The sequence below is a fragment of the Urocitellus parryii genome, chromosome 10 (genome assembly GCF_045843805.1).
Source record: "Urocitellus parryii isolate mUroPar1 chromosome 10, mUroPar1.hap1, whole genome shotgun sequence".
Classification (NCBI taxonomy): domain Eukaryota; kingdom Metazoa; phylum Chordata; class Mammalia; order Rodentia; family Sciuridae; genus Urocitellus; species Urocitellus parryii.
Window position 1 is genome coordinate 548,846 of NC_135540.1, and position 13,954 is coordinate 562,799.

At 56.6% G+C, this 13,954-nt stretch overlaps 1 protein-coding gene across 1 annotated transcript in view; it reads left to right on the forward strand.

Moving 5' to 3' along the window:
* Synpo2 (synaptopodin 2) overlaps positions 1-11,401 on the forward strand; it is a 148,499-nt gene extending 137,098 nt beyond the window's left edge. The window contains exon 5 of the mRNA XM_077803517.1: positions 8,336-11,401. Within this exon, the coding sequence (XP_077659643.1) occupies positions 8,336-8,872 (537 nt within the window). The 3' untranslated portion in view covers positions 8,873-11,401. The remainder of the gene's footprint in view (positions 1-8,335) is intronic.
* Positions 11,402-13,954: the final 2,553 nt, after the last annotated feature.

Genomic DNA, 13,954 nt, shown 5'->3' on the forward strand with positions numbered 1-13,954 from the left:
AAGATATTTCTAAATTTCCCATTTGTATTTGAAAAGCACAAGCTCATGATTGTCATTGTATATGCCCTTTGATCCAATGCAGCTGCCCAGGGTCATAACAGCTCTGTTGGAAATCCCATCTGTTTTGTGGCACTTTGCAACTCTGAAACCAAATGAGGTTCACAAAGTCATATGATTACTATCAGATTCCTGCAAACAAGAAAGGTACCACGGAACGACACTTGCCACCCAGCGGGGATGTGGCGAGTGGGCCAGGCGCTCATGGAGGCCACCCTCCCCTCTGCTGAGTAGCCCGTGGCTGAAGCTGGCTTGAAGGAGTCGGATTATCACACCAACTTGAAGCTTCCCTCTAGGTCTCACACACACATCACGTGGCAGCGAATCTCAGGTTCCCCAGGGCCCAGCCTGTGAATGGAAGGGTGTGTTTAACCTGGGAAGGCTACAGGCAGGAACCCAGGACAGAGATGGAGGGAGTGGGCTCCCTGGGCTGCAGGCCCCACCTGGAAACCACAGCACGGATGACCCGTTGTCCACGGCGGTCTCACCCTGAGCACTGCGGCTGGCCTGGGCGTCGAACCGACCTGGGTGTTGGGTGGATGCGTGCGTTTCTTAGACTGCTGCTGCGGACCCTCTGAGCTGGACTTTCCTCTGCTGTGCCAGGGCTTTGCTGGGGGCCATCAGCTCGCTTGCAAACACAGGTGCCTGATCCACAAGCCATGGTCTCCCTCATCCTCCCGCCCTTCCAGGGTGGTGAAGCACGTTCAGCTGCGAAGGAGGAGAGAGGATGGGCTGTGGGCTTTGTCTGGGAGAGGGGGGCATTTAGATCAGTGGACGCTGCAGCTGCGGTCGTGTGGAACAGGCGTGTTCCTGCTGCAGCCTCCAAGGTCTCTGTTCCCGAGTACCCAGGCCCGCCAGTCTCGGGAAGTCCCTCTCCAAAGCCTCCCCCAGGCACAGCTGCGGCAGGCGGCAGCCCAGCACCCTTAGCTGAATGTGGAAGGGTGGGAAGGGTGAAATCTCAATCTTTGGCACCCACTCCCCATTTTCTCTGTGGTGGGGATCCATACCAATCATCTTTAAATCTTCTGAGATTTAACAGTAAAGATGAAATTGAAATTTCAATTTAAAATTTAAATTTTAATTTATTTAAATAAATAAATTTAGATTTCAAAATTGTACTTTATTTCAATTTTGAAATACAAAATTGCATTTCAAAACTGTATTTTGAAATGTATTTTAAATTTTATTTTCATGTTCAGACCAATAAGCAGACTTCCATAAAAATATGCTTAAATGAGGCCTTCTCCCCCAAAATAAATAAGTAGCAGCTTCAGCTATTTAAATAGAACACAGTCTGAGTCAATGGAAGTATTTTTACAGGTTATAATTTGTAGAGTGACATGCTTCGCTTTGGGAATAAATGAGATAAAAATGGCTGCTCCAGTGGTTTCTCCACCAGCAGATTCAGTTGGATTGTGTGACCTCTGGCTTCAGTCCGCCCACTTCCCCAGGCAGACAGGTCATGCTGGCTGTGTGCCCTGTCTGTCTGTCACCTGACTGCCCAGCATTCTTTCCTCATTGGCAAGAGGAGGCTGGGGTTGTGGAGAGGCTGAGCTAGGTGGCAGTGGAGACGACAGCGGAGGTGACAGGCAGAGAGTGCTCGGAGCTGCCCTGGAACGGAGCAGTTCACTGGGAGGGAGAGGGTGCTGCTCAGAAGGCCCCCAGCACAGACCTCCCTGGCCTCAGACCGGGTGTGGCCCGTCCCGTCCTTTTAGGACAAAAGGTTAAAATCATCAAGAAGCAGGTCAGCCCCAGCCCTGGCGGGCACTGCCCAGCCTGCAGGGCTGATGCCACTTCAGAGGCCACGCTCTGTCCTATTTTTAGCGTGGCAGCACCACCCGCCTTCGCAGCTGCCTCTTGAACAAAAGGTTCTGCCAGGCCTCTGACACCTCTGGGCCCCGCGGTGCCTCTGCGCGGCAGCCAACCCTGCGTCTGTGCTGAGTGGCGTGATCTGTAAGCACGGCCTCTCCTCCACCCCAGACCTTGAGCTGGAGCCAACATCACTCCTGTTTCACAGCCACGGGCAGCGAGGCTGGGAGAGGCTGAACCCAAGGAGTCAGCAGAGGCAGAGACGCGCCCCGACAGGACGTCCAGGGTCACTGCCTGGTAGCACACGCCGCCGGCGTTAACCCCAGCCCCTCTCTTGAGGGCTCTCCTTCCAATGTGAAATATAGCTGCAAGTCCACTGTGGCCAGGTGGCCAATCAGGGCAGAGCTAGGCTGAGACAGGGTCTGACTTGACCTGCAACTATTTAAAGCAAGTGGTCACTTGGCCACTTCTCTACTCCAAAACAGGGCTTGTTAGTCCTGATTCTCTGCCCTGCTTTTGGCAGGCAGAATAACCTGTAGCTTGTGCCTGGAGAAATGGGCTCTGTCCTCCACTCTCTAGGTAAGAGAGCCACATGGAATTTCCAGAACTCCCCTTGGTGGAAGCTCATGGGATCTACCTAGGAGGGTGGGCAGCAGGGAGGAGGAGGGAGGGGCTCCTACCTGACCCCTGGTCCCACCTGGCCTTACTCGAGGGGAACGTTGGTCCTGCACTCGGAGGCCTCTTGGTAACGGGACTCCACGTCTCCAGGTAGAAATTTCCCCAGGCCCTGGACGGCCTCTGCTGCCTGGAGCCTGTGGCCACAGCCACCTGAGGAGCTCGAGTGCCTAAGGAGCAGTGAGCTGCCCCCCAGCACCTGCCGTCAGCCTCGACCCAAAGCCATGTGGGCCCTCTTGCTCCAGCCTAGCGGTGTCAGCCTCCCCTGGCTCCTCTTCTCAGGTCTTGGTTTTAAATCTCATAATCGTGTATTTCAGACTTTCTTTTGGATTCTTGCAGATTTCTCTGAGACTTCACTTGTGGAATAGAACCAAGTTGACACTCTTAAACTTCCATTTATTGAATCATTTATTTGCATGTTAAAATCTTCTGTTTAGAAAACCTGACTTACCTGTGTGTCTTGCTGCCTGGGACTTGGGGTGCATGTGGGCAGGCACAGGGGGAGGGAGGCTGCTTCTGCACCCAGGGCCCGTCTGGCAAGCTGACCAGAGGTTTCCGTGAGGACACTGCGTCTTCTGCTGGTGGCGGTGCAGGACAGACAGGGCAGCCTGGCGTCTGAGTAGGGACCCAGGGCCACGGGGCAGGAGTCACGCTGGCCTCTGGGGCATGGTGTTCCCCACAAGGAATCGACAGTCCTGAGGCCTGAGTGTGCCAGTGTATCAGGGACGGCCAGGGACAGCAGTGAGCAGCGAGGTGGGGCTGCAGCAGGCTCAAGGTCTCATACAGGTTAGTGGAAGGACCGTGGTTTTCTCGTCTTTGAAATGAGAAGCCAGTGAGGGTTTTGATCAGAGAACTGAGTGACAGAGTCTAGCAGGTTTTCAAGGACAGTTTGGGGTGGCAGGTTGAGAGGGAACCAGGGAACCAGGCAGGACTAGGGAGACCAAGTGGGACTGAAGTGGCAATCAGGCCACACCATCTGGGGGCTTCTCCAGGGTAGTGCCCTGCAGGTCAAGAGCTGGTCAGACACTGGGGACCTGGTGAACTCATGAGTGGGGCCAGGTGGGCAGGTCGGGTGCGGGCGTGAGGCGACAGGAGTTAGTGTGGGCTCCCAGAGTGTGGCCTCCGGTGGACATGGAGGTCTCCTGCTGCCTGAGCGCTGTGTCCTCTGGTGCTCCCCGCTGCTCTTCAGAAATCCCAGCCAGTGCCTCACGAGCAGAGCACAGGCCTGCTCCTGCTCGCTTCTCCAAGCCTCGGGAAACCTGCTCATGCTAAAGCAACGTCCAGGACTGTTTTATGAGGGCCAGGCGTACCTCAGAGAGGACGGAGCCACGGCGGCTGGACTGAGGCTCGGCTGGAGACCTTTTCTCTCGTGTAAGCAGGACTTTGGCCAAGAGAGTGCTTTACTTTCAGGTGATGATACAGACTGTTTGAACCTCAAAACATAAGTCCTATTAGGTTTCTTTGTCTTTTAGGACTATTTATACGGCTCTAGAATTCACTCTGGGTCCTCAGGAAAACCTCAGGAGGCTGCCCTTGGAGGTCAAGTGTTCCCTGAGGTCCGATGGGCTCTCAGGTGGCCTCATGAGGCAGGTAGCCAAGGCGCACTGGAGGAGGGTGTGGATGAGGCCACCTGGGGCTGCAAGGGAGGATGGCATCCACTGAGAGGGGCCCTCAGCCCCAGGGGCCCTTCTGCTGCCCACGGACCCCACGTTTCGCCCTGAGCAACTAAATGTGCCTCTCCTTGCTCCCAGGCACGGGCCACTTACTTGCTGTAACAAGTACCAGGAAGTCAGCATTAATCAACTCAAACTCAATTACACGTAAATGACCTCTCCAGCATTTCTGTGACCTCCTTCTGTCGAGTCTGCGCAGATCCTGATCTTCTCTCACCAGTGGTCGACCCAGCAACTGGGGCTTTCACTGCAGACACGGTGCAGGGTCAGATGGCGGCCCCTCAGCCCACACCCTCGGCTTCCGCTCATGACCCGCTGTGCAGCAGGCCTCCTGTCCACCCACTCTGATTAAGGCTCAGGTCGGAAGACATCTGCGTAGGGCCCCTGGGGAGAGTCGGAAGCACCAGGAGTTCGTGTGACCGTGGAATCTCACGTTACTATGCATCACGATAGACCAGCGAGAGACCAGCAGGCGCCACCCTGGGCTGATGCTCAGAGAAGCAGGGCAAGCTCTGTGCAGCATTAGCTGCGTCATCTGCTGCGAGACTCGGCCATGGTGTGGGTGACACCTGGCCTCAGGTCCTGGGTTGGTTCTGGAGTTGACACTTGTGTTCCAACATCCTCTCACAGAGATCAGGACCCGGATCTGCGCTGGCCTTCCTAGCCGGCGGGGGGAGACGGGGCTCAGTGTTCTCTGCCAGGTTGAAGAGGGAAAGGTGGCAGCAAAGAGCCTCCTCCAGACACCTCCAGTGGCAGGGAGCTGGCAGCCAGGGGAGAGCGCTGCAGGGGTGGGAGGGGACGTGCCCAGGGACAAAGGTCCGGTCGCCAGGGCAGCCCACATCCTGGGAACAGGCAGGCCTGTCCTCTGGGGCAGGGCTAGTGGGGCGTGGGGCTCTGTTCTGCGGGAAGATGGGCGTTATGAGACACATTCCTTGGAATTTATTCATGGAAACACATTCCATTCCACTTTTAGCCTACTTTTCATTTTCTAAAAAAGCAGAGTTTTTTGTTCTGCTGAAAAGGATATGTAGATATAACAGGGCACTGGAGTAGACGTTCCACTTGGGAAACCCTGGGTTGGAGTTTCCTGTACCTGGAGTGAAACTCCAGGTGGAGGTACAGACTATATAAAGAAGGAGGAAGCAGACACCCTCCAAGATTCTGGAGCCCCTGGCCAGGTCCAGGTAGCCCAGGAGACAGGCATGGCAAGGAGGGCCGGCATCCCAAGGAGGAAAGCGAGGTGCCAGGGAGCACGTGTGGGTGCAGTCCAGCCCCCAGCCCTTCACCTCAAGCCACGTGGAGGGAGAACTCGCCTGGGTGCCTGCCGGAGGATGGGTGGGAGGTCAGAGTGGACTGGGGTCTGAGACCTCTCAGGAAATCCGGAGGGCAGGTAGGCCAATGAACCATTTTGGCAAAAAAGTTGGAAGTTTGCTGCCGTACTCCCTGGGACCACAGCGGGAGGGCAGGGAGCTCCGTGGAAACCTCTCTCAGAGTGAGGCCACTTCGGGTGACCTCAGGTAGCTGTGGTGCTGTTCCTACCTGGGAGCAGAATGTCACAGGACTGGCCCAGGCTTCATTCCGTGCCGTGGCAAAGCTCTCACTGTGTAAGATGTGCAGGCAGGCAGGAGACCAGAGGGGGAGGCCCCTGAGGACCTGCCCTGGGAAGGCCAGTGGGACCTGGGTCACAGGGAGGGCTCTCATGCCAAGAGCTTGGATTCTGTGGCCACAAGGGCCCACGGGGGCCGTGTCGATGAGTGATGTGCTGGGACTCTGCCATCACCCTCAGACGTCCAAACCAGAACAGAAGGCGGCCCGAGGTCCCCAGGTCCCTCGCCATTGCTGATGGGGTCTAGCACAGGGCTCGGGTGGGCCAGCCGAGCAGAGAGCAGCACGGCCCGGGGACAGAAGGCCTTGGCCTCAAGGAACAAGACGCAAAAATGGCTCTGGGGAAGCAGTTAAAACGAGGGGCCTGGTGAGACGAGACCAGAGGCTGCAGTATTTGGGGCACAAACAGAAACCAGTCGATACTAAAAAAAATTGCTTATGAATCCCCAGCTCGTCTCCAGCCTAAGGAATGGGCAGCCTGGCCCTCTATTGCTAGCCCGGGGTGTGCTGGGGTGTCTGAGGATCTGTGGGAGCAGCTCCTTCTGCCCAGGGAGCCAGCAGCTCCCCGTTCCTCCTGGTCGAGCTGCGGCTTTGCATGTCCCCCACCTGAGGTTCGTGCTGTGAGTCTCAGTGCTCTCTAAAGTCTCTGCAGAAGCCCCTCTGGCTCTCGCACTCCCTCGCCTCGAGGCTCCCCGTCCCTCCGCCTGCTTTGCCCTGGTGGGTGTGCACTCCTTAGCTGAAGAGTCGGACCTGCAGCTGGGATTCACTTGCCAGCGAGGCACTTCCTGGATTCCTCGTGCACCAGGTGTTGGGGTTGCTGCTGCACACAGACACACTGCTCACGCCCCGGGTGGACGACGCTCAGCCAGGGTCCACCGTCACCGCGTCTACTCAGAGCCTCTGCTGCTTTCTGCAGCCTGGGGTCCCTTTGTCTCTTGACGCCCTAACCACCGACTGTCCTTGAGACCTGACCCTGGCAGGTGGCCTCTGGCCAGAGACCCAGCCTCAGACACCAGGGACAGGACGATGTCACTCCCTCTTCCCTCACAGCTGTGGGTGGCAACTACACTTGTCCTTGTGGCACCGGACCTTGGTTTCTCAGTTTAGAAAAGTCCCTATTTGGGGTCAAGATGGAAAACAGTCTTTCCAGAGTGGCCTTCCTGACCTGTTACAGGGAGCCCGGCGCCCTGTGGGTCTTCTGCAGGGAGGGGACCTGCCCGCCAACCCTGAGCTCTGGAAGAGTCTCTGAAGAGTCTGGCATCCACAGAGTTTCTATTAAATAAGTTGATGATGCCAACACTAAAAATAAGGAATACAGAGCAAGCCCTTAAAAGTCACCCAGCTACCTTGTGAAGAGGATTTGGGACAAGTTCTGGGTTAAGACACAAAGGTTAAAGAAAACAGATTTCTTTTTTTTTTTTTTTTTTAAAGAGAGAGAGTGAGAGAGGAAAGAGAGAGAGAGAGAGAGAGAGAGAGAGAGAGAGAGAGAGAATTTTTAATATTCATTTTTTAGTTCTCGGCGGACACAACATCCTTGTTTGTATGTGGTGCTGAGGATCGAACCCGGGCCGCACGCATGCCAGGCGAGCGCGCTACCGCTTGAGCCACATCCCCAACCCAAGAAAACAGATTTCTGATAGGACTCTACCACTAAGGAAAGTTTTAAAGACTCTAAAGAGAACACGTGTCACTTTGACCAACGGTTTCTGAAAGCTGAACTCATGCCAGCAGGGCCTTTGGTGCAGGGGACTGGGCTGGCTGCAGGGAGCCTCCTGTGGCCAAGCTGTGAGACAGTCCTGTGGCCGCCAGCAGGCAGGGCCCTAGGAACGCAGAAGGAGAGGCGGGCACCTGGGGCTGAGTGCACTCCCCTTGGTCATCGGCAGGACACCCGCGAGCAGGGACTGGGGCCAGACTCACTCTCCAGGATGTAGGGTTGGGTGCCCGGAAGGAAGGGAGGGTCAGAGGAGCCAGCAGAGCAGCTCTCAGCAGGGAAATGAGGACCAGGTGACCCTCCCCCAGGACAGCACGGGGGTGGGAGGGCCAGCCCTGGGGCACCAGCACGCCCACTCTGCTGGGGAGCTCTGGCTTATATTTTCCCTGCTCAGGGGCAACAGGTTCAAAGTTACCAGGAAAAAAGTGAAAGGCCTGGTGGTTTACGGCCCACTTGCAGGGTCTCCAACAGGTTTGTTTATTCTGTACCAGGAGGACAGGCGAGGAATGTGGACATGGACACGTGGAGGGGGCTGAGGGGCCCTGCCACAGGCCCGGGCCCGGGAAAGACCCAACTGTGGGATCAGAGAGGGAGGGCCGGCCCCGGTCACCGGAGCACGTGCAGGCCACGTGGCCACAGAGTTCAAAGGGCAGGCAGCTGAGACTGCCTGACCCAGGATGGACGCGGCCTACAGGGCCGGCTGGCAGGGCTCGGTGGTGGTGCTGGGTGCTCTGCAACCGTGGCCGGTGGAAACTGAAACACACGAGGCTACTAACACTGTCATTAATGCTGTCCTTGCTCCTAGGCCCGTGGGCGCGCCCTTTCTCTCCCTGGAAGACCGGCCCCACCTGCCCTGTCCACAGCACCTCCTTGGCCACAGCAGTCTGCCTTCAGTTACCCTTGCAAGCCACCCAACGGGCTGCAGAGAGCAGGCAGGAGACCGACACCTTGGGAGGCCGCAGCCCAGTCCCCTCTGGGGCTAGTAGATGAGGCCTTCAGGCCCAGGAACATCCAGGAATCCGTGGTGGCCCACGTGGTCTCAGCAGCCCGGAGGAAGGTGCTTCCTGGGTCCCCAGAGGGCTGGAGAGAGAGGCTGCCACACACCCAGCCGGCTCACCTGGTGGCGTCTGGGAGACAGGAGCCCCCGGTTGCCGCCCTCGCCAGTAGCATCATGTCCACCAGCTCCTGGTATGGTCCTCAGTCGCCATATGCATGTCGTGGGCAGGCATCCGGGGACGACTTCGAGTTGCAGTCCCTGGAGACCAGGTCTGACTACTGCCTACCAGCAGCCGGCTGCAACTACCACCCGCAGCCGCGGGAGTGGAGACGGCAGTGGAAGTAGAGGACCCACAGCGGCAGCCATCACCCTGTGGCGGGCACATGGGCGCCGCTGCTGTCCCGCAGGGTGGGCTCTCTCCCAACCCCGTTGGATCCTGTGGCCTTTCCTGAGCCGGTGCCTGACTGGGTACTCACAGTGTCTCACTTCACTGCCGGCACATGGAGAATGTCGTGGAAGAAAAAGTAGATTTTGCACTGATGTTCTGGGACTCACATGTCACTCAAAATCTTAATTCTGTTGACAAGGGGCAGTCTATGCACACCACTTGCCCAGAGAAGGGGCAATCAGGGCTGTCCTCCAGGAAGACACTGGCCACACGTGTGCTAATCACGAGCTGCAGTAGAAGAGGCACTTGGGGGGATCTTACCGAAAGATGCAAATGAGCAACGATGGCATGCAAGAGGATCTCCTTGGTATCCTAGATATTTCCCTAGTCTTTGTCCGAAACATTTTTAAGTCTGACAAAATTCACACTTTTTAAAAGACTGACACATAAGAGTTCGCAGAGGCACAGAAGAACAAGACTTTGCACGTTTCAGGTGGGCTTTTGAAGTGAAGGGTGTAACGGGTGGAAAACAGAAGGACTTGGAGGTAGACTGGTCCTCACCTGTTTGAACCTGGCAACCGGACACAGGAATGGACCCCGGTTCAGTGGTCCTCAAGGGTCAGATGGGAAGGCTCTGGTCTGCTCTGAGGTCGCCCTGGCTCTGAGGCCAGAGAGTCTCCCCCGCAGAGCACCTGTGGGGCAAGGCTGGGCTCAGCAGCAGGATGGGCAGGAACCGGGTCCCAGCAGGAATCTCCAGGGAGGGTTTGTGTCACGTGTGAGGTGGAAGGAGGGCTGATGTGCAGAAGGAAACCGTGAGTGGGCACCAGGATGTGCAGAGGAACGTGCTGACGTGCAGCAGAGGGGACAGCTGCTGGGTGACAGAGAATGGGCTACAGAAGGCCCAGAGCGGTGCTTCTCTGGGAAATGGCCACTGGACGTTCAGAGGAGGTGAGAGAGCTGAGGCCGGAGCCTCGTTAGCACACAGGGTGTGGACCCCGTGCTTCTCCTCATGGCCATGACCACCAGGTGTCCCCCCCGTGAGGTCCAGCCCTCTATGGCCTGAGCAAGTGTCCAGTCACTGAAAGTTTGGAACTTTGAGGGTTCGCCTCTGTGGCGAGCTTGCTTGTGGTACTTTCAACCCCCAAGCCCTCTGCCTGCTGGCTTCTCGTCACGTGAAGGTGTGTTCCACAGACAGGAGCTGATTAAAAGTGCCAGGGCACACATGACGCCCACCTGGAAGCAGGAAGAGAAGTTGAGGAATCAGCAGGTTCCATCATGGGTGAGAGGAGCCAGAGGCTGCTCTGTCCAGTTAGGCAGAACAAAAAAGATGCAAACTTTTCAAAGTTTTATTGTTAAATTATCTTAAGTTGATAAAGAGCTAATTCTCTCAAAGTATAAGACATAATGATTGGCTCCAAAGAGTTTTTACAGAATCAAAAAGCCATGTCTGGTGTGTGTGTTAGTATGTTGGCAAATTCTCTAGAACTTCACGTCATGCTCACTGGTTTGAAATTTGTTATGGTGGAGGAATCTCCTGGCATAGACGGTCTTAGGAGGTGAGGGACTTAGACCTCTGTCTGCTTCTTCCAGAAGTGCTCAGGTTATGTCCACTAGGTGCACACGTGATGCTCATTGCTAGACTCACTGCAGGGTGAGGGAGGCACAGGCCCACACAGACCTGGCTGAGGTGCATGTCACCTGGCAGACAGAGGCAGGAGTCACGCAGGTCTCTCTGACGTCCCGTGGTTTGTCAACAGTCGGAGCATCGAGAGGTTGCACCTTACAGTGGACAGCTCTGAGGCCACTCTGCGGGAGCACTGTCTCCGTCTCACAGAAGCTCCCGGGACTGAGAGGCAGGACTGAGGCCACGCCTGCCCCACCGAGGTCCAGTTCTCCCGGCACAGATTAGGTCACTGTTTCTCACAAAACTGGAATGAGCTGGCTCCAAACAAGAGCCCCCAAGGAGAAAACCACAGCCCAGGACACAGACCACGGTGGGCTCCCTGCATCAGCGATCACGGGGAGAGGCGTGTTCTGTGCACCTGCACGCCTTCTTGGGACATCGCGACGTCATCCCAGGGCCACTCGTCCAGCACTGGCTCGACCCTGTGTCTGAGTGTGAGTCCCCTTGTGTGCGCAGCTTCTGGCACGATGGTTTAGATTTGCCTACAACTCAGAGTTGGTGCCTGCATGGCTGGCCTCCTGCCGCCCACCTCAGATGGGTCTGGTGCTCGGCCACATCCCATGCGAGGGAAGAGTCGCCATGTCAAGACTGACGGGTGCTCACAGCCTGAGCTTCAGACAGACGTGCATCACCTGGGCTTAGTTATGATGAGCAGAATCGGAGGGAGGGACGTTTCTTTTTTAAGAAAAAGCAGATTTCCACACTAGATTTCTATTCAAAGTAGAAGTAATCACACTATTCACACTTTTCTATTAAAAATTAAAGATGTGTTGTTCTGCTAGTAAGATTGTTCACCCCAAAAGGCTGTATTTAAAAGATGCACACTGAAAATCAAAGTCAGCAATAAACACAACTTGAAAATGAAGACAAGGGGTGTCCTCTTTCCTCATAGAACCGCTTGAGTCACTGTTTACTCCACGTTTACGCCCAGCTGTGGCGCATTTCTGACCTTTGACTTCCACATGGGCCTCCAGCAGCCAGAGGTTCCTGCTGCACGCCCACCTCTGGACTGGGCAGGTGAGGAGTGCTGCATCCTGCAGTGTGAGGAGCCTTTACGCAGACAGGGCCACAGGCAAGGACCCTGCAGTGTCCTTTCCAGGCAGGCGGCATGGGCCAGTGGGGGCCACCAGAGGCAGCCTGGGGAGGTGGGTCCCGCTGGCAGCCCTGCAGCTCAGGCTGCAGACAGCCAGATGGTGGGCTGCTTTGGGGGTGGAGGCTAATGAGAGGCCTGGCTGGACATTCAGGTGGGGAGGTGCAGGAGCCCCCTGCCGCTGGACGGAGCACAGAGTCCTCGTCACTGTCACCGAAAGCTCTTTACAAACTCACCTGCAGAGGTCCTCCGTGCCGTGTGCCAGATGGGGAGGTGGGTCCCACACACTCGGATGCTGCTCTTGACTGAGTCCTTGCTGAACAGCATCCTGCAGCAGTTCTGGACCTGGCCCCTGCAGAGCCCTGACGGCTGGGCACCCAGAGCCAAACCAGCCCCCAGTCCTTTTGGCGTTTGCCTTCTGGGCTGGCTCAGCTGACCTCAGTCAAACTGAAGCCCTGTTTCAAGTGAACTCTTTAAACTTTGGCTCTTTCTACACGACATGAAAACCATCTGCTGGAATATGGGCTCCCTGGTCAGTCTCTGACCTGCTGCAAGATTTTAAGGCCTTTTAATTTAATTTAATTTTTTGGTAAATCTAAGTAAAATGGCTATTTTCAGCATTCTGATAAAAAATATTTTTGAAGGGCCAGCATTTGAAAACAAACTTCAAGAAACTTCAAGAAGTTCTAAAGATCTAAATGGCTTAAGCGATCCTAGCAGGGCTGGGTGCCTTCTCGGTCGGAGCTTGCCCAGGTGCATGAGGCTGTTCCTACCCCAGCACTGTAGACAGAGAGGCAGAGTGCAGCAGAGATGGACCACTGCAGGATGCTCGTGCCTCTCTGGGAGACCCTCAGCGCCAAGTGGACCGTGAACTTCACAATATGATGAGAGGTGGCAGCATCAGCTCCTGGTGGAGCCCAGCTAGGAGACAAGGAGGCTGGGGTCCCTGGCCCAGCTCCCCAGGAGATGGCCATGAGGCCAGCCAGCTGCCCTCACTAACAGGAGCAGCTCTCCACGTGGCCCCGGGAAGCCCTGGGTCTGGGTCTCTTCCCACGGCAGCCCACAGGCAGCTCATGGTTTGCAGCATGCCACTCCCACTGGGTGTTTCCAGTCCCTTCTAGAGGCTGGGTCACCCACGCAGGCCCTGGGGAGGGATGCCCAGGCGTCTTCTCTGGGGGCCTGACTACAGGGATTGGCTCCGCAGGGCCTTCTTCCTCCTGGACACTGCTGCCACCTTATCAGCCTCCAGCCAGCTCTGCCCCTAGGGGAAGCACCTCCCTCTCCTCCCAGCATCAGCCTGGGGGTTCTACTGCTCACGGGAGGTCTGAGCGGCCCTCCAGGAGGACCTGGGCAGTGGAGGTCTGTCCTAAGGTCAGGTTGGCGCGGCAGGGGCAGGGGGCATTTCCTGCTGCTGCCCAGTGTCCCTCCTGGGAAAACTCTGTGGGGCGACTTAGGTGGGAGTGCACTCCTGGGGCCTTCCCCCACTCAGGACCCCCATCCAGGCAGGACTGGACACACAGCCATGCTCACACTGCCCCTGCCCACACCTGGACGCAGGAGTCGCAGGAGCTTCACAGCTGCCTCCTGGCCTTCAGCGCTCGCCTGGTTCAGGAGCTGGGCTTGCTGTCCTTCCTGCTGAGCTACATGCCACTCAGTGCAGAGGACAGAGGAGAATGACTTTAATCAGTCAGTCAATAAGGGCACTTCCCAACTCACAGGCAGAAAGCTGTCACTCCTTTCCTTACCCACCTGAGGGTCGCAGCTAGCACTCAGGAGTGGGCAGCAGAGAAGCAAAGCAGAGTGGCCCACATGGCACAGAGCCTTCCAGAACCATGCCCCAAGACTGAGGAGTCGTTCCTTTCCATGAAGAATGGGCAGCCGTGGGTACAGTGCCTGGAAAGCAGGTGGTGGGGCAATGGGCAGAGGGGCCTGTGTCCCCTGGGGCAGCAGGTCTCTGGGTGAGTCCCAGCGAGTTGGGAGAGGGCTTTCCCGTCCTGTGGCTTGCTTCAAGCAGGGTGTTCCAGTGTAGGACTCCCATGTGGGGGGGGGGGGATGGGAGAGGTGAGAAAGACCGGCCCCCAGGGCCTCCAGGGCCCCAGGCTCAAGGGCTAGCCCCAGGCTGCAACATCTGGGGCTTCCTGCTCCCGGCCCTGGGTGTAGGATTTCACTAAACGTCTCCTTGTCTTTGAATTCAGATGGTCTCTCTGTGGTTCTGTCTGCACTGCCCAGGGCTACGGTCAGTGGCAGTGCAGAGTGCGTAGGAAC